Below are 21,208 nucleotides of genomic sequence, written 5' to 3' on the forward strand. Positions count from 1 at the left end.
CAGCAGAGAAAGACTGAGAGGCATAGGTGGCCTTGCACCAGAGGCTGGAGCTGCACCACCAGGTCCCTGGGGCTGGCTGTGTGAACTCAGCCCGCTCACTGAGACTTTCTTGGCCCCAGTTTCCTCCATCATGGGAACCTCCTATTTGCTTTTGGATGACTAGATTAAAATGATTTAAATAGAAGAGTCATACAAAGCACCTGGTATAAAAGGTCAGAGGTGAGGATTCATGAAGTGTGGTGCCCCCGGGCTACTCCAAGAAGTCAAAGGCTCTTATTCTTAAGATGTTCTACCTTCTAATAAAAAGGATTGACTGTCATCTTAAAGCACATGTCATTTATGGAAGGACAAAAAACTTAGACTGTTAACAGGTTGAAGCTTTGGTCCATGCACCTGTGGGAAAGTGCTGGCATTGTTCTCGAACTCCAGCCCACGTTCCCAACAGCCTCGGTTTCCCAGCACCTCAATCAGCGTGTTCTAAAGATGCGTGTTCCTCTGTGGCCATCCTCTTTTTGCCACGTTCCTCATGCTAAGTGATGACACCACCTGCTCAGTTCTCGGACACTCAGGGTCAGACCGTTTCTCATTCCTCACGTCCATCGTGTTGCACATCAAGGTCAGACCCGTTTCTCATTCCTCACGCCCATCGAGTTGCAGTGATGTGGCTGTGCACTGCAGCGTCTGAAGCTCACATCTCCCTCCCCGTCCTCACCGCCACGCCTCTGTGCTGGGTCTCCGTCCACCCTCCTTGCCATCCCTTGAGGGTCCTGGCTCTGGGGACCCCTTCCCTGGAGCACACGCGTGCCCTCTGGGTGGTCATCCTACCACCTGCTCACAGAGCTCAGAGGCCCCCACCCCATTTCCTAAAGAATAAGGGACAAACTAGCCAGGCCCTGGGGGGGGCATTCAGGGCAAGTTTGAATTCAACTCGATTATTAGTTAAGAGTCCAAGAATACAAAGCCTCACTTAGTGGGTTCCCAGGTATTTCCTGTAGAGTCTCTAGGACATTTTTAAAAATAAAGCACAGGTCAGCTTTTCCCCTTCTAGAAACAAACTAGGGATTGGGGCATGAGAATACTTCTGAGAAGCCCCATAATTTCTGGTCCGGTCAAGGCTACGTTCTTGTTTGGTTTGAAAGCAAACTCAAATGTAATGAGGAGAGACAAGTCAGCCTCAGCTGGGGGAGCCCGCCCAGATGGAACTGCAGGGCTTGAAACCCGAGGCTCTTCATGGCAGCTCTCAGTCACTCTCAGGCCACGCTATACTTCTGAAAAACAACTAAAAATAGAACGCTATCATTTGGCCTAAAAGCTGTAGTAAATGAGACCTTTAAGAATAAAGCTTCAGAGTACCACGGGGCGGCGGGAGGAAGAGGGCAGGCAGCACGGCAGAAACCCAGCCTCTGACTCGCTTCTCCTCTGATCTGGAAGGTGTTCTGTCTTTCCAGGAAGACCCAGCTCCGTCAGGCTCAGGAGCCTGCAGAATGCTGTTCTCAGGACTGTGGGCATTCGACATGCCTTCCCCACGAAGCCCAGCATGTTTAGGTTTTAGATCTGCATGAAGATTCCCAGCACAAGTATGAGAGCCGCCATATGCCAAAATTAAACTGAGCACTTTACATCTGTGAGTTTGCTAATCCTCCATCAAATATTTGTTGAGAGTGTATTATGTGCCTGTCACTGTTTACGAATTAGGAAGATGGAAACGGATAGGACAGATGTCTTGAACCACCCTCTCAGGTTTATCACGTAGTATGGAAGAAGATATTAAACAAATATGAGAAGTGTGATGAATATTTTTAAGAAGAGGAGCATATTTCAGCAGCCAAATACACGGGGCACCCAGCCCAGCTTAGGGGTCAGGGAAGGCTTCCAGGTGCAGGGACAGGGATGAAGAGATGTTATGTGGGTGAAGAGTCAGGGGAGGAGACGGCATGCTGGGACTGATTCCCCAGGTCTGCTGCACACCTGCGGGCCAGATTCCACTGAGCCACTTGGGTTCACAGTCCCAGATAGTAAAGAGAGATCCTAGCTGGTCTTATTGTTGCATTTGCCTTCCTTGGGATCACTGGGAAGTGGAGACAAGTAGGTGGGTGTAAAAGGAGGGTAAAGCTGTAGTAATTCTTTCTAAACTAGAAGACCCCCCGCAGGTCTTGCCTGATCAACCAGAAAGCGTCAGATGTTTGAGATCCTGGTTTTCTGCTTTTTCTTTCTATTCATCTTCTGTCCCATTTTTACTGCAGGACTGCTAGACACACTAGCTCACACTAGCTACATGCTTCACATACTGTGCAGTGAGAAAGGAGTAGATACAGAACCACACAGGTGTGTTGTATTTTTATATCCTACAATGAATGAGTGATTGAATGCATCTAGTTCTCATTCCAGTGGATTTGTTTTTTTTCAAAAAAGACTTTCTGTTGATATGATAAAGTCAGAAGAAGGAAAGCCCATGGTAGATCATTGAAGGGAGAATAACTGAATGTGGTGGTCACGGAAAAGATTTTGGTGGCTATAGTGGCTCTTGGATGCTGGTTTATTACAGTGTTCCTATTTTAGGGTATGCATCCCCAAAGCTGCAAAAAGCAGCCCAGAGTGTGTCCGTCAACTTCCAGTGTTAGAGATGAGTTTCAGCATGTGGAACACATTGATTAAGGAACGAACTTCATATATACATACATACCATGTTCATGTACATCATATATTACATTTGAGCTTCTAGATACAGAGAAATTGCTGAAGAATAAGAAAAACAACTTATACTCAAATTGGTAAAATTTATTCACAGGTGATTGTAAGCCACTTGTATGTATGAATGTATATGTATACATATGTAATATATATGATATGTGTCTTATGAGCTGTGTAAGAGAAACACAAATATTAAATTGTTGATTGGGGTCATGTCTATATGTATTGCTACTTGATTGGGCTCATGTCTATATGTATTGCTACTTGACTATTTGGGGGTGCCCTAGTGATCTGTCTCAACATGGATAGTGATAATAGCTCTTAGGAAATAATTTAATTGCAACCTTGATTTAATTAACATAGTTGTGATAGATGTAATTGGGTTGACAATGACCAAATGAGTAAAATGCCTGAACTGTGATTCTTATGGGGTTTAAAATGGAATGTGAAGTCCTCCTCTGCAGAGGCTGTGACATAAGGCTGGGGTGTGCCCTATGACGGTGCCGTAACTCCATATACTGGGGGCAGGGTGGGGCTATGCTGTCCACTTCCACTCAGTCTCTTCATTTTTCTTTTTCATCTTGGAAAACTAAGACATAATAGTCAATTGGAGTCTGTTTGTTCTTACTGTCCTAATGGAATTAAAGAAAGAATTTTGGAAGTGAAACTCTTTTCCTTTGAAAAAGTCTGTTAATAGATGTAAAGAGAATGTGATTCTTCATCTTGAAAGGGAAGAGGCTGTTTATCCCTGTCTGATGGGTCACTGTAGAGACATAAGTGAGGACTCTGAACTTGAGATGTACAGTTTTGGAAAGGGTCTGATGTAAGGAATTCACTGACAGTGTAGAAACTTTCTATTCAGAAAATTGGATTTCTATTCTAGTGCTCACTGCCTTCAACTGTAATCAGATAGAGCTTCCAGAAATAGAGAAATTGCTGAAGAATAAGGAAAAATAATTTACACTCAATGCGGTAAAATTTATTCATCCTAAGTAGTTATGAGCTACATGTATGATTTTCTCGGGCATAAAATCCATTATCACTATGAATTTTTTGCAAAATGAGAACATTTTCTACTATTACATGATTTGCTGCTGTAATATCAGAAAATGCAGAAACATTTCTAGTAGTTCTTTTCTAAAACCAGAAACAACAAACACAATGAGAAGCAAACAATAAATTCTAAAAAATGTTTTTGACGTGCTCTTTCAATGTTAATATCCTTAATGTAAAAATAGATAACACAATCCAATAAAAATATGTCTTCTCATAAAAATGGGTTAAGGATGTGAGTGTGAACAGATAATAAGCAAATTAATAAATATAAATGAGCAATTAATATTCTAGAATGTTCAAATTCATTGGTAATCAAACAAAATAAAGCATCAGTTTTGAATATCATATTAACATATCGTATTAACAAAAAGTTGTTGAAAATTTAACACTGGGTAGAAACAGGTTTGAACAGGTAGCATATTAGAAATCATTCCAGGCTTTGTATAGGGTGGATCAGCAACATACCTAAAAGCCATCCAAATACATATAACACTGAACATAGTAATTGCAACCATGGGGCCTTTAGTGTGAGGACATTTGCTTATGTGCACAAAGAGTTATCTGAAAGAATGCTAAATTCAATATCATTTATAGTTAGAAATAATATGAATAAAGAAATGTATTTTTAAGTAAAATATAAAAGTCCATATAAGGGAAAATTATACAATTATAAATCATGTAATAGAATCATATTTCTTAAAAATAGGAAAATGTTTATGATATAAATGATTAAAGAAGATTATAAAGCATATTTGCATTATAATCTCAATTTACATAATAAAATATAAACAGGTAAAATATTGGAAATTTTATACACTTAGATGTTAACGTGGAGATTCTTTTTCCCACATGTGTTAATTTAGACATAGGATTTTGTTTCTTTAAAAAATATGCTTTTTAAACATAGTTTTTAAAAACAACATCAATATATTGTAAATATTTCCCTTTTGTTTTTCTCAATGTTTTCTTGATTATTTTTAATTGAGACAGATTTTAACATAAGGTGGTCAAGTTATAAAATTCTTGGCACTTAGATTAGCATTCTAGAAATTTAGAGAATAATTTGAAGGTCACTTCTTATTCTTAATATTGACTTTTTCCATTTGGAACATGATTTTGATTTAATTTTTTGTTGTTGTTGTCTTCAAATTCCTCAGAAAAAGCTTTATGGTAATTTTTTTAAATATGAATGCTGTATAGTTGTTAGTTTATTCAAAGGAATTTCATATTTTCTTACTATTTGTATGAGATTATTCTATCCCAATATGCTTTCTAAAGATTAATGCTAATATATCCATAAGAGTACATGATTTTGGGATATTTGTTTTATAACTAGTTAACTTACTTAATGCCCTTTCTGATTGGTTTTAAGTAAATTCAGTTGGGTTCCATAAGTAATTCTGTTATAGAAAACTTTGCTAAAGTTTTCTTTGCTTTCTAATATTTGTATTTCTTACATTTGACTGTACAATAAAGTCTAGAATTTCTAAAAGAAAATGTAGTATACAGTGCTGGGAGTAGGATTCCAGTTTTCATTATTCTTTCAAATTTTAAAACTTTGAAGGATTTACTTTCATTATATAAAATGCATATATGACAAGAGTATGCTATTTAACCACACATATTTAAAAGTAAAGTACAGTTTAGTTCTATTAACTATATTCACAATGTTGAATAATTATCACAACTATCTTTTCCAAAATCTTTCCAAAACTCAGAACGGAAACTCTGCCATTAAGCAAAGACGCCTGGCTCTCTTCTCCTCCAGCTCCTGAAGATCTCCCAAGCCATTTTCTTTTCTATGAATTTTTCTACAGTGTGTGTGGAAGAATTTTAAGTACTATTCTTTTTTCTGAAGTTAAAATATTTACTATTTGAAGTTGTTGAGTCCAATATTGTACTGGTTGAATTAGACTGAAATGGATATGAATTTTGCCACCTGAAGGGCATTAACCATATAATTTACTCAAGATATGTTTTCTAACTCAATTTTAGGTTTCAAAATTATAGATTTTTTTCTTTTAATAACAGAACTCAATTGCTATACAAATAAATATGTGATGGCCTGATTTCTCACATTCTTGGTCAATAAAGGATCATAGATTTGGACCAGCTACCATTCTGGGCAGGGCATAGAGCTTACAGTCAGAGTTAATTTTTTTACTTTAATAAATTGTTTTCCATTTATCTTACTTGAAGTAAATGTTGTATTTGAAAAGCATTAATTTCACCCCACTCTTACTCCACAAAGAAAGGAGTCATCTTTATACAAAATTTATATTTCCCATCAAAGCTTTTTTATTACAAATGATAGACATTTTTTTCAAGTTTTCAACAGACAAGAACATATCCTACTTGCAGAACCAAAGAATATAATTTATTATTTGGTAAAAGTATTCAGCCTTTTTTTCCACTAAGTATTTTATCTTTGTTATAATTAAAACTATTTGTTTAAATGAAAGTGTTCAGTTACCAAAATGGTCTCAGGGATGCAGCGGCTGGAATGATCTGCTTTACACTACAGTGTCTAGACACAAAGTAGGAACCTGAGCACACACGCGATCCAATCTGCCGCCTAGGTTGGGCCTGGGCATTGCACACATGCTGGATGCCTCTAACAGAAATGGAAAGTGAACCAACCAATGTGCTGGTTGTCAGAAGGCAGGGCAGGTTCATCTATGGGGAGCACCTTGCTCCTCTGCACCTAGACTTTGGCTTAGTTCATCTTGAAAGAGGGGAACGACAAATGGAATGAGAGCAAAGGGGAGAGACAGTCTTATTGTCATTTTCCTGACCCTGCAGTGCAGGCACACACTACTTCCAAGAGCTCCTGTTTCTCCCTCTGCCTGAGACAAGATGTCTATTTGCCAGGACTTTCATGTTAGAGTCTGTAAACAAGTCTGGATGGTGCCTGGCATTTTGCCAGAGGGAGTGGTTTGTGAAGTAACGCCAGGGAGCCATTAAGTGTGGAGACTTCTTATTGGTTGACTGCTGTATCTAGTTTATGCTAATTAAGATAAGCTGTGTGGAATGTATAAATACCGCTCCTGTCCTACAATCAACGGCTCCTACTCCTGCTGTATCAATCTACACAGGCTCCTACTCCTGCTGTATCAATCTACACAAGTTGCTGTCACCCCCCGGTTATTTTGCTGTAGCCAGGCTGCGGCACTTTCAGACAGCAGTGGTGGACAAGAAGAAGGACACAATATACACAGACTTCACAAAATGATGCAGTGAGAGTTGTGTGCAAAATGGAAGATGGGAGAGTGCTCCAGTTCCGAGAAGGAGCAGTGCTTCCCTCCACAAAGGTGAGAGAGCCACAGACCACTGAGGGACAGCAATGAGTGGTGCAAAAGGAGATGGGTAATGTGCATGAGGGGTAAGGGCAAGCCCTTAGAACCCAGGTCTAAGGCCATGGCCTTCCCAATGTGCCACATTAGCTCTTGAAGAGGAAACTTCGATCTTTAGCATTGGCATGGTGAGGGTTCACAAGACGGAAGTGAAGTCCTCAGAAAATGGATGTTTTAAGCTAAAAGATTCCAGATTCCACTTGCCTCCATGGCTGTGGATTTTCACTGGAGCTTTGAAGCGGTCAGTATAGGCTATGTTTGCTCAGCAAAAGATTAACCATTTCTCATTCATGTGTGTTTGACTCTGAAGTGCTCCAGCTTAAAAGGAACACGTGTTTCTCCTGTCACAGACCATTGGTGGAGTTAGACTTGTGGTTCTCCATAAGAGGACAGTCAAAAATGGCAAACAGCAGAAGGATGATGGGTGTGTAGTAAGTATCAGTCATAAAATCCATTATGGTTTGGGGAGCCCACTCTCCTCCTTCCCTCCTAGTACCATGGGTGGGTCACATGATCTAGGTCAATCCAGTTGGTGTGTACCCTGCTTCTTGACCACAATTCCCTGAAACAGCTGGGCATGTGCCCTGGCTGGTGCAATCATGGTGAATCTTTGCCTTTGTTTTTTTTTTTTTTTTTCCTGGAAACATAGAGACAATGATGCTCAACTTTCCTTACAGGGGCTAATAGGTACTCATGCAGTCCCAGGATTTACTTAAGAGTATCCTGAGGCCAAGAAGGGAGCCAACTTTAAGATGGCCTTGCATATAACAGAGCATAGGTGACAGTATTGAGCCACCATGCCTAACCATGATTTTTCTTTTTCAGTGTTGTGGGTTAATAAGCAAACTATACTCAGACAATTTGAATTGTGTTTTTCTTTTTTGTGTCTTGCAAACAAAATAATCCTAAGCAATATACCTCTTTTCCATATCTTTTAAAAAGTTATATTTATTCTTCTTAAATTAAAATCATTATTTTTTTATAGTTGTTATCACTTTTAAAATAATTTACCTGGGAAATTTCGAGATGCATAAGTGAAATTATTAGATCATAAATAAAGGATAATGCATTTTAATTGTACTTTCTACTTTCTAATTAAAAAGAATTCTCTATCCAATTTTTATATTATAATATGGATTCTCATATTTTATCCTTACTTCTTGTTTTTTTCTGCCTTTGGGTATTTTTTAATAAGAATATTTTGCTTTCTAATGTTATTGTTCAAATTTCTTTAACTGTGCTGTAAATGTTTACCCTTTAGAAGCTGGGTGACCTCCCCCACTAGAGCTCACTAATGAGGCCACTGTCTTGTGTCCCTTCATGTGTAGGTCAGCTTTGTTGCCATAATTCCTCAGCAGCCAGGGTCATTGGACCTTTTTAGCAGGCCATCTCACAAATGGATGTCACTGCTCATAAACAAAAGAATTTCATGAGATAATTTAGATGAATAAACATTTTCTCTCACTCTGTCTCAATAAGTGGAAGCATTATATCATTACATCCCATTTCTTATTGTGAATTAGCATCCTCCCAAGATAGTTTTAACGTAATATGTGTTACAGTGGCAGGCCCAAATGGCCACTTTGTGCTTTAGATTATGGCACCTATACAAATTTCAGTATTGATGGTTGTTATGCACTTTATTAAATTAATTTTGCAGATATTTTGATGCATCTGCTATGTGCTAACCAGTCCATTAGATGCTGTGGGGACATATTACTTTCTAATGTTATAGTCTAAGTGACGTAAGAGAGGAAGCCACAACATTCTGTGGGAGAGGGAAGGCAGGGTGGGGACAGGAGATGGAGTAAGGAGTCGGGAGGAGAAATCAAAAGGCTCTCAGAACAATTAGTAGGGGAGCTGGGCTTTGAAGATCACTTAGCACTTAGGCATTGGGGTGGCCATGGACATTCCAAAAAGAGAGCAAAGGTGCAGAATGCTAAGTGAAGTTAGCCAACCCCCCAAAAGACAAATACCGAATGTTTTCTCTGATATAAGGTGACTGACTCATAGTGGGGTAGGGACGGGGAGCATGGGAGGAACAGACGGACTCTAGATAGGGCAGATGGGGTGGAAGGGGAAGAGAGAGGTCAGGGGGTTAGCAATGATGGTGGAATGTGATGGACATCATTATCCAAAGTACATGTATGAAGACACGAATTTGTGTGAACATACTTTATATACAGAGATATAAAAAATCGTGCTCTATATGTGTAATAGGAATTGTAATGCATTCTGCTCTCATGTATTTAAAAAAATAAAATCAATTAAAGAAAAGGTCAAGGTATATCCTAGGCACTGTTTGGCTAAAGCATGGGATGAATGAAAATAAATAGTTAAGAAGTAAAGTTGAAAACATAATCGGCAGCAGACAGAATCCTTGGGTGTCCTGCCAAAGAACTGAAGGTGCAGAGCTTGGAGGAAGTTACCGGGTGAGGTAAGCGAATTGGAAGCTTTTTGCCTCAGAGTTAAGGGTAGAAAAAAGTGGCAGGTAAACTGGTTGGAAGAGGCAGAGGGAGAGTTCTGGGCTGGCAGAGCAGGTAGAGAGTTGGAGAAGGGGATCATGGAAGAGGGAGACTTCTGGGGGGTGGGTGTGAACTGAAAACCTGCAGGGAAATCCCACCTGAGCTGACTTCTAAGAATTACACATGGAGGAGACCCCAATGGGCCCAGTGGGCCCAAGAGACAAGCAAAGCTGGAAGACAAAAGAACCTTAGTGCTGTCCATGTGGGAGGGAGGCTAGAGGCACAGCTCCCCTACTAATTGTTCTGGAGCCTTTTGAGGTCTCTTCCCCACTCCCTGCTCCATCTCCAGTCCTGTCCCCACCCTGCCTTCCCTCTCCCATGGAATGTTGTAGCTTCCTCCTTATGTCACTTAGACTATGACATTAGAAAGTAATTTTGGTATTAAGGTTGTGCTGGCCTTATGAGTCAGAGTATGTATTCTCTGCTACTATTGTCTGAGAAAGTTTGTACAAGACTTGAATTATATTTTTCTTTTCAGAATTGGTGCACTTAACCAGTGAAGCTATGTGAGTCCTGCATTATATTTATGTGGGAGATTTTAATTATTGACTTAATTTCTTTATGTACTATGCCAATGTTTGCATTTTAACTTATTTTTTATTTTTCTGATGTTGGTTTTGATAGGTTCACATTATCCTATCATGATATTTTCAATGTCTGTAAAATTTGTGTAATGTTCCCTTTTTATAACATCTGATATTGGTTATTTTTTTTTTTTGCTTTCTCTCATTTTTTATCCCTAAATTTGCAAATGTGTATCGATTTGATTAGTAATTTCATGAAATCAACCACAATTTGGTTTTTGATTCCTTGCAGTTATTTTAAACATTTTTATATTATGATTTTTAGCTTAATATTTTATTCTTTTTTCTCTTGGTATTCTTTCTATAATTGATTTCAATGGCTATTTAATTTGCTACTCTTTTCATTTTTTAAGTTACATTTAAGGCTATTAGATTCTGGGAGGAATCTTCATAGAAAGTAATCAGAAATGCTAGCTGATGACGGATGTTATGCCGATTATATACATCAGCCTGCTTCCAGATCAATTAGCCTTATTGCAGAATTCTATCCGGAAGATTTAGTTTAAGCACATAATGTTGTCCCAGTGTGCTGGGACTTGGCATGACCTTGCACAGTTAGCCAGCATTTCTTGCTGAGAAAAGTTTGGCTTTATGGACATGGACTGAGAAGAGAGAGCAGAAGTTAGACTCAGGATCAGTACACAATGACAAGGACTGAGGCATCCTGGCAGTGACAGCCTCCATGATAAGTCATAAGGCTGCTAGAACTTTAAATTATTAGACACCTAGGTAGTTAATTTTCCTGACAATCATGTTTCTTGAGTTCTAATAATGTTTTCACCATCAGCAAGTGACCTCTAGAGTGTACCATCTATTTTGTCATAACACGTCACTTCTTTCTTAACTCATTGTTGTATCTTCAAATACAGAGCAAACAAAATTGAAAATCACTTCACCTTGGCTAATTTCTTTGTCTATTTTAATTGTAAAAAACATAATAAAAATATGACTTAGTAACTCTCTTTCTGGTGACATGGGGGTCACCTGGGAAGGCAGCAATCCTAACATGACATTGTTGCTATTCTGGTGGATGCAAGGGGAAGGACAGATAGATAGTTTCTGGAGAGAATGTTGCGGTCCTTTTGTGTTTATCAGTGAAATGTGGGTATCCTCCTTTCGAAATGTAGAATTTCAACTAGAATGTAATGTGTTTAGAGAGCATGACCCATTTGGGTGAGTAAGCCACACTTGGAGGATGCTTTCACATGGCTCAGTCCTGTCCCCTTTCAAGGGCCTCCACAGATCACCCCTCAGCAGCTGAGGCACCAGGGGCCCCTGTTAAGGGCCCTTGGTTTTCACGCCTGGTGACACTTTTGTCTGGTTTCACCTCTGTGTTGATGGCAATGTGGCCTGGTAAGTTGGGATCTCTGTGGTGACCACAAAGACTGGAGGGCAAGTTTCTCAGCTGATTGAGTGTCGGCAGTGAGACTCAGCACGGGAGTTGAAAGTCTAGTGCTGTGAAGTGCACTTCAAACCAGTGACAGGCCATGACCCTGCGCTGGACTGTCACACCTGCGACAGCCAACTCAGGGCTCCCGGGCGCGCTGTCTCTCCTCCAGGAAAGGAGATGAGGCGAACTGGGCTGGAAGCAGGGAGCCATGGGGCCTGGGCCTGGGTCCAGCAGGTGGCATCCAAGAACAGTTGGGACTGACCCCTGCTTTTAGTGAGCAGCAGAGGGCTAGGCAGTGGCTGTCTGGGGCCTCTGGTGTGGTGGTGGCCCAACCAGAGGAGCTGGCCTGACCCCAGCAGCTGAGGACAGACCACCTTCTCTATGAGCCTTCACAGGTGGGCACTGGGGGTGACCTATGGTGACCCTAATACCAGGGCAGAGGTGAGAAGATCCAGGGAAGCTATCGAGAAACACCCTTGAAGGGGCTGCAGAGGGTCAGAAGTCTCCGGGCAGAGTGGATAGCCAGAGGCAGATGAAGCTGGTGGGCAGTCCCTGGAGGGAACTGTGGCAACCTGCCCGATTTTAAAATGTCACCTACTAAAACGTTGATCTTTTCTCATTCCAGACTTTTTTTCCTTAAAATTATAAATATCACTTACAAATCTACTACCTAAAAGATACTCAGCCTGTATTGTTGCGGTATACAAATTAGGGACACTATTTAAAAAGAACCTGGGTGTGCACCGCTGTGTACACATGCAAAGACACCCCACCTCAGAGTGTACACGTCAGTACTTGGGTAGGGTCAGCACTGTGTCATCACCATGAAACGTTTTTTAAAAAATTAGTGCAAACCTCCCACGATTTAGTTTGTTTATGTGTCTAAGCCATAGTGTAGCATTGATGACGGGACCTATTTTCAGAATTTTGGGTTTTCTAGCTTCATAAATCAATTTATAAAAATTCTCACAAAACCAGGGATCGCCTCTGTTTGCTGTGTTTTATTGCTTAATTAGCAAGTTGTCAAAAGCGGCAACACCATATAAACTGAGCGATGCTTTCTCACCTGTTCACTTACTTTTTATCGGAATAATGAGCTGTGGAATGACAGGTAGAATCTTGTTTCCCCCATGTTCCAGCATGTCATGGATTCCTTGCCGAGCAAAAAACTCATAGGGAAATGTCATTTCACAAAGCCCATCAAAAAACAGAGGCAGGTAATGATGGTAATCCAGCTTCTCGATTTCCACCTGGAAGTAGAGAAGAGAGGTTGTGTAAGAACAGCAGTGGGTCAGCAAGCCCAGCCCGCCTCCAGGCTTGGTCCCCACCTGGGCAGGAAGGGTGTGACAGGCCAGGGCACCGGGCCACCTGGGGCATGTCTCATGCCTTGGTTTGTTAGTAAGTGCAAACTTATTTGCTGATCTGGAAATCTTAGCAGTCAAATCTCTTTCTGACATCGGGAGATGTTAATTATTTGCTTCTTTTTAAAAGTGATTCAAGAAGCCCATTGTATTGTGCGGAGAGATACATGTAGGAATAAAACAGAACAACAACAACAGAAAACAATTGAAACAGATCAGCACCCGGAGCTCTAGGAGGAGGGACAGCAGGGAAAGTGTGTTGCTGTACTCTGGTGACGGATCTCAAAGTGAGGCATTTTTAGGACCTGGCCAGTGAGAGGGAATCAAATATCCACGGAGCCTGGATGACAAGTTAGTGGCGTCAAGAAAAAAGGACAAGACAGAGTGTGCTGAACCTGAATGGACCCCTGACACCTCAGAATCAAAATGTCCCAGGTCTCCCCAAGCTGCTTCTTCTGGGGGTAGAGCTGTCTGTCTTTCCCCCTCCTCCAGCTGTCACTCCCACTGACACCTCTCAGACCTCCTGCCAGACCTTTGCGTCAGGGAATGGAACTAACCTCTGCAGCACTGCTCTTTACCATGTCTGGGTGAATCAAATGGCCTGTGGTTCCTGGGGCAGGGGCTCTGACTGCAGCCTGCTCATGAACTTCCCATTCACAATGCACCTTGCCATAGTGGCTGGAGAGGAAGAGGGAGCCCAGCCAGCCAAGGCAGCAAACTTCAGATCCTCATTTGGATCAGTTGTTCTTTATATTCCTTGTGTACTTACAGTATTCATTTATTTAGGAGTTTGTGGGATATCTATTTAATATTTATCTTTTCAAGGTTTTTTTGCATATGAAAATATTTTAGCACATTATTTTGTACATTTTGAAAGACTTATTGCTGCATAATTCAGCTATTAAAGGTACACTGTTGTTTTGCATAATTTTATCTTGTAACCTGACTTCATGATAAATGTCATCTGTACTAGAATCTTGTGTTAAATTTTTAAAGTATGCTGCTGTTCTCTTTTGGCTCACTGTCACATTTTTACATGTTTCTCTTATAATTAGCAAATCATTAATATTTTTACTATAATCTAAGTCCCTATATTTTAATACAATAATCTAGGTCATTTATATTTATATCTAGGCCTGGTTTAACTTGAGTCATCTTATTATATGTGTCTGGAGGTTGTTTTCACTTACTGTTTCTTTTCTATTTTACAGTTTTGTTATATAGATTTTGCTTTATTTGCTTTAGTTTATTATTATTTTTGTGATGAATTTTTAAAGATAAAACAGACTTCTTAGATATTTTATCACAGTTATAGCTTCCTCAAAGATTTTTAAACATATTAATCTTAATTAGATGGGTAAGTTAAAAATGTCCTAATAAGATGGTTGATGTGCCAATTCTTCCTTGGAATTCTATTTCTTTCTTCATTTGGTTTGAGGCAACTGTACTACAACAGAAGCAACAAACAATAATGCCAATATTTATGCTGCCAGACACTGTATAAACATAGCACTAGTTTATTTAATCAACGATTTGAATTAGTATTGTTAGTATCCTTTTAATTTGCAGCATGTGGAAACTGAGGCACAGAGCCGCTTATCAGCTTGCTCAAGGTCTGCAGCTCATGAATGTTGACATGAGGACTCGAACCCCAACAGGCTGGCTCTGTGACAGGGCACCACTCCTCTGGCTTGTTGTTGGGCACATCAAGGATCGGGCAGTATTGGAACCTCCTAGTGAATTGCTCCCCTTGTCCTTCTGCCCTGTCCTCATTATCATCATTGACACAGTTCGTCTTCACCTGATGTCACTGTTGCCACAACAGGGTCACCTAGCACATGCTTATCTTCTACCCTTCAGCTTTCTGCTTTGCTCCAACATATTTTGAGAGTCTCCTCTGTAGCTTATAGCTGGATTTGCTTTGTTCCCTTCCAAGTTACAATGTGCCTTTGAACATGAGCAGCCATATGATTCATTTTCTAAGACATTTTGGGGGGAAAAAACCAAGAATTTTTGAAGCAAGGAAGAGAAAGAGTTATTGAAAGACAGAAACATTGAATGAAAGACTAAGTGAGCAAGAGACTGAGAAAGAAGAATTGCCCCTGTGTCTTTAAATCCTTCTGGCTCTTGCACCTCAGCAACTCTTCCCTACAAAACCCTTCTTTCAGTTTCATAATCTTTTTGCTCTTAAGGTATAATATGCTTTATATTTACTAAATATTACCATAAAAGTAGTTTTCAAATTTGAGGATCTTCTTTAAAGTTTCCATAACTAAATCCAGAACTAAAAGAAAACTCTCTGAAGTGGAGCACAGAACAGGTGCTGTTTTAGAGGTCATTAAAATTACATAGAGATACACTGATTAATGACTACTTTGATAGCAACTCCAGAAACATGGAGTATTTTTATGCACAGAGTCTTTTTAAAATTGATGTTTTATAACTTTTTAAAGATCGCAGTACCTACAAGTGGATCTCTAAATCTTTCAGTGACCTTTGGTCAAAAGCAATAAAATTCTAACTTGACCTGGTGTGTCAAATATAGCATTTTATCCCCATAACAAATGTGAAAGGTAGTGGTGCTGCACTCAAAGGTCAGAAACACAATAAGGTTAATGACTTCCATTTAAAAAATTCAAATCAGAGGCTTATTCTTACATCTTGCATATCCTGCATCAGTGAGCAAATGAAATATCACTGAAAATATCGACTGTTATGACTCTTATAACAATTCCTGAGGATCCTGCTTAGTATTACAAATTAATCAGGAAAAAGTATAATTAATATATTTTGGATTCATTTGGATTTAATGTTACATTTATAAATAGTTTAGAGCTTTACATTTCAACCCTTAAGGCGGCTACAAAGCCCTTACCAATGTAAAGTAGTAAGCAATGTTTGCAGATGGTATATAAAGCATTTTTCACACATCGGTGTATTACTATTTTTTAAAATATATGTGGATGCAGTTATGATGAATAATTGAAAATAATTAAGTCATTTTTTATTTTTTAATTGCACAAATATTTTATAACTAAAATCATGTAATAGTACATGAGATTTGTAATGCAGAAAATAAAACGTGTGTGTGTGTGTGTGTGTGTGTGTGTGTGTGTGTGTTTGGGTGTATGTGGTGCAGGGAATTGAACCCAGGGCCTTGTGTATGAAATGCAAGCACTCCACCAACTGAGCTATATCCCCAGACCAAAACATTTTTAATATGAAAAATGCTCTTTAGTGTAGAAAAGAAGAAGACTTCAGTCAAGATAGTAGCCAAGACTGACATGGATCTATAAACTGCTACATAGTCTTAAAAAAAAAATCCCAAAGTGCTCAATGCAAAGTTTAGCTCAGAGATAGGGATGAAATCCAGTCTCACAGGTGAGCGACTGGGGAAGTAAAGGTAATTTCAGGTGACCTCAGGGGCCATCAGACCCAGACTGGATCATGAGAGCAAGACGGAGTTAGTGAACTCCAGAGTTCAGGAGAATGGAACATTTGTTAAGAAAAGGGAATTAAAGGACTTCTGCCTACAACCAGGGCACTTGAAGGGCTGTTTCATCCGTGAAGAAGGGAACAGAGAGTTACTAGTTTGTGAAACCATAAAGAAGACTTACTGTTTGACAAAACTCCATGGGAAAAACCTCTTTTTAGAAACAGAAACCCCCCCAAAAAAACTAAAGCCAAGAAATTAAGTCTCAGATGATAGAAAAGAACATTCAGGTGTTCAAATAAAAGCAAATGCAAAAATGTGAACCCTTGCATAATCTGGGTACCTGAGACCACCACACAGAAAATGCAACCCTTTCTATAGACCGGCTCATAAGAACAAATTTAGCAGACACCATGGTAATGGAGTCATCATAAGGAAGTCTCAGTCCAATGAATGTGGGAAGGAGCTCTGGCCCTGAAAATATCAGCTGTAAATAATAGAATCAAATCTGCAAAGAAATTAAATGCCTAAAACAAAAACTACTTAAAAAATAAATCTTCCAAGAAAAATTATAATACCACCAACTTAAAAATTCAATAGCTAGTTTGAATAATATTCAATTAGATTGGCCAATTAGGCAACTGGGTCCCAATCTCAGGATAACCCAATGATAGCAAAAGGAAGTAACTCAGTGGGAAAGATGGCAAAGTCCCACCAGAGGAGACACTGCCACAGGACCCAGAGTTCCAGAGAAGAGGGAAGAGAGTGGAGCAGGGCAGTGTCTGAAGAAATCATGGTTGATAATCATTCAAGATTGAAGAGAGACGTGAGTCTTTAGATTCGAAGATGTTTATCCGAATACTTTTCAGAAAAACTATAAAACTCCAAAGTCAAGGAAAAGATTTAAAAACAACTAGAAACAAAAGACTGATTATATATAAATGATCAAAATTAGAGCTGTATTTCTCACGAATGTGAGAAATATACAAATAGAGAACAAAAGAGACAGGGTCAATGTACTTTAACATGTTATAAGAACAAAAACTATTCATCTACTATGTAACTCAATGATGACATCATTCAGAAATAAAGACAGATTAAATGTACTTCACCAACATGGAGGGATATTTTTCTAACCTATGGATCATCATCTGTATTACAGGATAAAAATTTTTTTTTAAATACAGAAGAAAAAAGTAAAATGCAAGAGATAATACTAAACAAACTGTTGAGTGATTGATGAGAATAAATAAGCATTGACTATAAAGATAAAATAGAATCATTAATACGGTAGGTTGACGAAGTAGAGTCATGATACTAGAAAGGAACAGGAGCCAAGAAGAGAGGGAGAAGGGATGAGGATAGAGTCTAGACAGTTAAATAATCAAGCATATTAAAATATAAGGATAAGTGTTGAAAAGTACTTAACTTCCAACAGAATAGAGTAGAACACAGGGAATGAAAAAAAGATCTAGAAATCCAACAGAAGGCTGGTTAAGCCAGCCTTGACTACAGGAGAAAGTATGGAGGGAAGAAAATATATAGGATGAATCCAAATATATAAACAATCACAATGAATGGAGAGAAAGACAGAGCATCAGAAGGGGGGAATACACTTCCGTCTTATTTGTCTATGAGGGACACACTCAATATGTAATAACCAACTTAGGCTGAAAGAAAAGGTATGGTAAAAAGAAACAATAAATATGATGTAGGATGAGTTCCTGGAAGAGGAATTGCTTTATCAAAGGGGAGAAGGACTTGCAATTTTGACAGATATTCCCAAGTGGAGCTTTGTAGAGAGGGTACCAAATTATTTTCCCCTCAACAACAAATGAGTCTTGTTTTCCTAATGTCTGTGCAGAGAGAGCATTTGCAGAGGGATTGAAGTGTGGCTACTGAAATATTACATGTCACAGTGGCATTTCAGGGTTGTTTCAGCTGTGTTGTCTTATTGTGAGAACAGCCACCTGTTGAACACAATTTGTACATCCTTTCCTGTGCATTATATTTTCATATCCTTTGCCATTTCTCGACTGAGCATTGGCTTTTTAAAAAACGAGACCTCCTATGTTAGTGAGCTTAATCTTTTTTTTTTAACAGGAGTTTCATTTCTTGTTATGCAGATTTTTATGCTTTTGCATATATTAATCATTTGTGGGTTCTGAAGTTTGAGTCATCATCAGAAAGTTTCTCCCCAATTTTGAGGCATAAAGAACAGAAACAATTAGAATCTTGCTAACTGAGGGTTCTACATTGGCGCCTCCCTCAAGTTTGTGGCTGTCCTGCTGTGCCATGAGGCAGGCTCTGAGCTGGTGCCCTGCTGTCCCAGGGCACTTGCTGAAAGGCCCAGTGACGAGGACTTGCCCTATCATAAAGCCTATTTCTCAACTTTATCTCCTGCTCCATTCTCTCTTGGCCAAGAACCCACACTGTTTGAATTATCACAACATCTTAGCAGATTTTAACATCTGGTGCTTTAGTCGCCCTCATATTACTTTTCCAGATATTATTTATAACCATGCTTTGTTTACTTTTCCATATAATATTTACATGTAAACTTTAGAAAAAGTCTACTTTGTGGTCCTACATAGAACCTTACATTTGAAAATTAGATAAAACACATTTTTTGTAAGCATATGTGGGATATTTTAGAAAACAGAATACGCATTGAGCCACAAAGTGAGTCTCAAGACATTTCAAAATATGTTATAGAAGAAACTTAAATAACAACCCATGAAAGATAGCCAGACTTAACCCTCATTATTTAGAAAGTTAGGAATACTTTTGAATTGCTAATAGATCAAAGAGAAAATCATTACAGAAATAATGACATAATAAGAATTGCTCTCCTATGTGTACATATGAATACACCACATTAAATCCCACCATCATGTACATCCATAAAACTGGGGCCCTAATTAGAATAAGATATATTTCATATGTATGATTTCATCAAAATGGACTCTATTGTCATGTGTAACTAAAAAGAACCAATAAAAAATAAAATAAAAAATAAGAAAAAAAATACAAAAAAACAAAACTAAGAATTGAATCACAATGAAGTTTTTAACCTTAGAAGAACAAACAAATTCCCACTTACACAGACCCTTTTTAAGAATGGGAAAGAAGGACAGCTGCAGGGCTCACTACATGGAGCCTCAAGGCAAGGAGAGAATACCTGTGAAGATCAACAGGGTGGACATGGAAAAGGGAGTGTGTCCACACAGCACACCCAGAGCTCCAAGACGTGTCTGATTAGGAAGAGTTCAGAAAAACTGCTGCACAGAGACAGAGCACTAAGAATAACGTATGATGAAAACATACTTAGAAAATGCTTGTTAAAAAGGTCACAATCCTGCGAATGAAACAACATAAGCACTTTCAGGCAATAGGAGCGACAATTGATATGCAAACTTTACAAAAGATTATCAACAAATATCAATGCAAAACAGGAAGAGTGTTCCAAGGCTTCCCAGGTGTATTGACCAGGCTCCCAGGGGGAGGGAGGCTTATACAGAGGGCAGTTCTGCCACCGCTCTCACTGTCTGCATGGCCTGCTGCTTTACTACAAGTCCCAAAGTCTCTGTCTAGCAGGAAGATATTAATTACTGAGTAACAAATCTGGAATTGAAAATGGAGAATCAGATTATTTTGTGCAATAACCTTATTTTAAATTTCTGTCAAAAATCCTAACATGAGAGCTAAAGGTCAGTTGTAAGCAGATCTTGAATTTCTGCCACTTAACCTTTATTATCCAGGACCTGTATGCTCCTGACTGCGGCAGTCATCAATGATACTTTCAATTTAATACATAAAAAAGAAACAATCCCATGTTCTACAGCTTTGAACAATCCCACTCTCTTTCATTTGTCATAAAGGAATTTCTTAAAACTTTTAAAATGGCACTTATTTTAACCAGAGAGGGCTACAAAGGAGTAAAATATGTTTTAAAATATAACTTTAAAGCTTATCTTTCCTGTATCACATTTCTGTATGATGTTAAAGTAGTATAATTTGGTCAGAGGTAGGGAATAATTATATTTGGGGACAAAAGTGTTCATAAAATGGAGAAGCAATGAGAGGCCCAAACGGCCTTGGCAGAGTGTTAGGAATCACAAACATCCATTTATCCATTTACCACTGGTGTTAGTAGCAAAACCTGGTGTTATTTTAGAAAAACTGTCCCTGAAGTAGGTATTGTCCTGTCAATTTTAATACACCCAACCAAATAAGGAGAATTAAAGAGGTTAGCAAAGGACTATTTCAGGTGAAGTTAATGCCAGTAACTGATTTTAAGAATGAATTACTATAATAGTAACAGTAGAAGCTGTCTTGTACATCATGGGATAATTTTATATATCTATTGCAGAGACTGGTTTCAATTTACTAAACTTCTTTAAACTCAAGGTTTCTTGTACAAATCAAATCTCATTTAGAAAACTAAATCAAAAACAAAAACATAAAACAAAAGACCTAAACAGCTGCAATAGTTACATGGCTCTGTTAAGTGTTAGGGAGAGATGGAGACAGTCAGGGGTAGGGAAGAAGAGGAACGTGACTTGTGCCCTTGGGTCCCTACTGTGGAGAGCAGCCTGTGTGTGGACCGGACAGACCTGGTTCAATCCCATCACCACAAGTGCACAGCCAGCTCCACCTTTTTAAATCTCCATGACAGGTGGAAACTTCCGGAGCCCCTCTGCAAGCTAGGTCAGCCTGTGCAATGAGAGTTGACTCCTGAGGGTTATTTTGGGGATGAAGTGAGACAGAATGTGCCAAATGGTGTTAATTCCCTCACTATTCTCTAAAGTAAGA

General features: G+C 39.0%; 1 protein-coding gene across 1 annotated transcript in view; it reads right to left on the reverse strand.

The window, feature by feature from the left end:
- Positions 1-21,208, reverse strand: part of Pacrg (parkin coregulated) — a 458,518-nt gene that overhangs the window by 186,057 nt on the left and 251,253 nt on the right. The window contains exon 3 of the mRNA XM_005321430.5: positions 12,678-12,849. Coding sequence (XP_005321487.1) covers positions 12,678-12,849 — 172 coding nt within the window. The remainder of the gene's footprint in view (positions 1-12,677; positions 12,850-21,208) is intronic.

The sequence above is a fragment of the Ictidomys tridecemlineatus genome, chromosome 8, assembly GCF_052094955.1.
Source record: "Ictidomys tridecemlineatus isolate mIctTri1 chromosome 8, mIctTri1.hap1, whole genome shotgun sequence".
Classification (NCBI taxonomy): Eukaryota; Metazoa; Chordata; class Mammalia; order Rodentia; family Sciuridae; genus Ictidomys; species Ictidomys tridecemlineatus.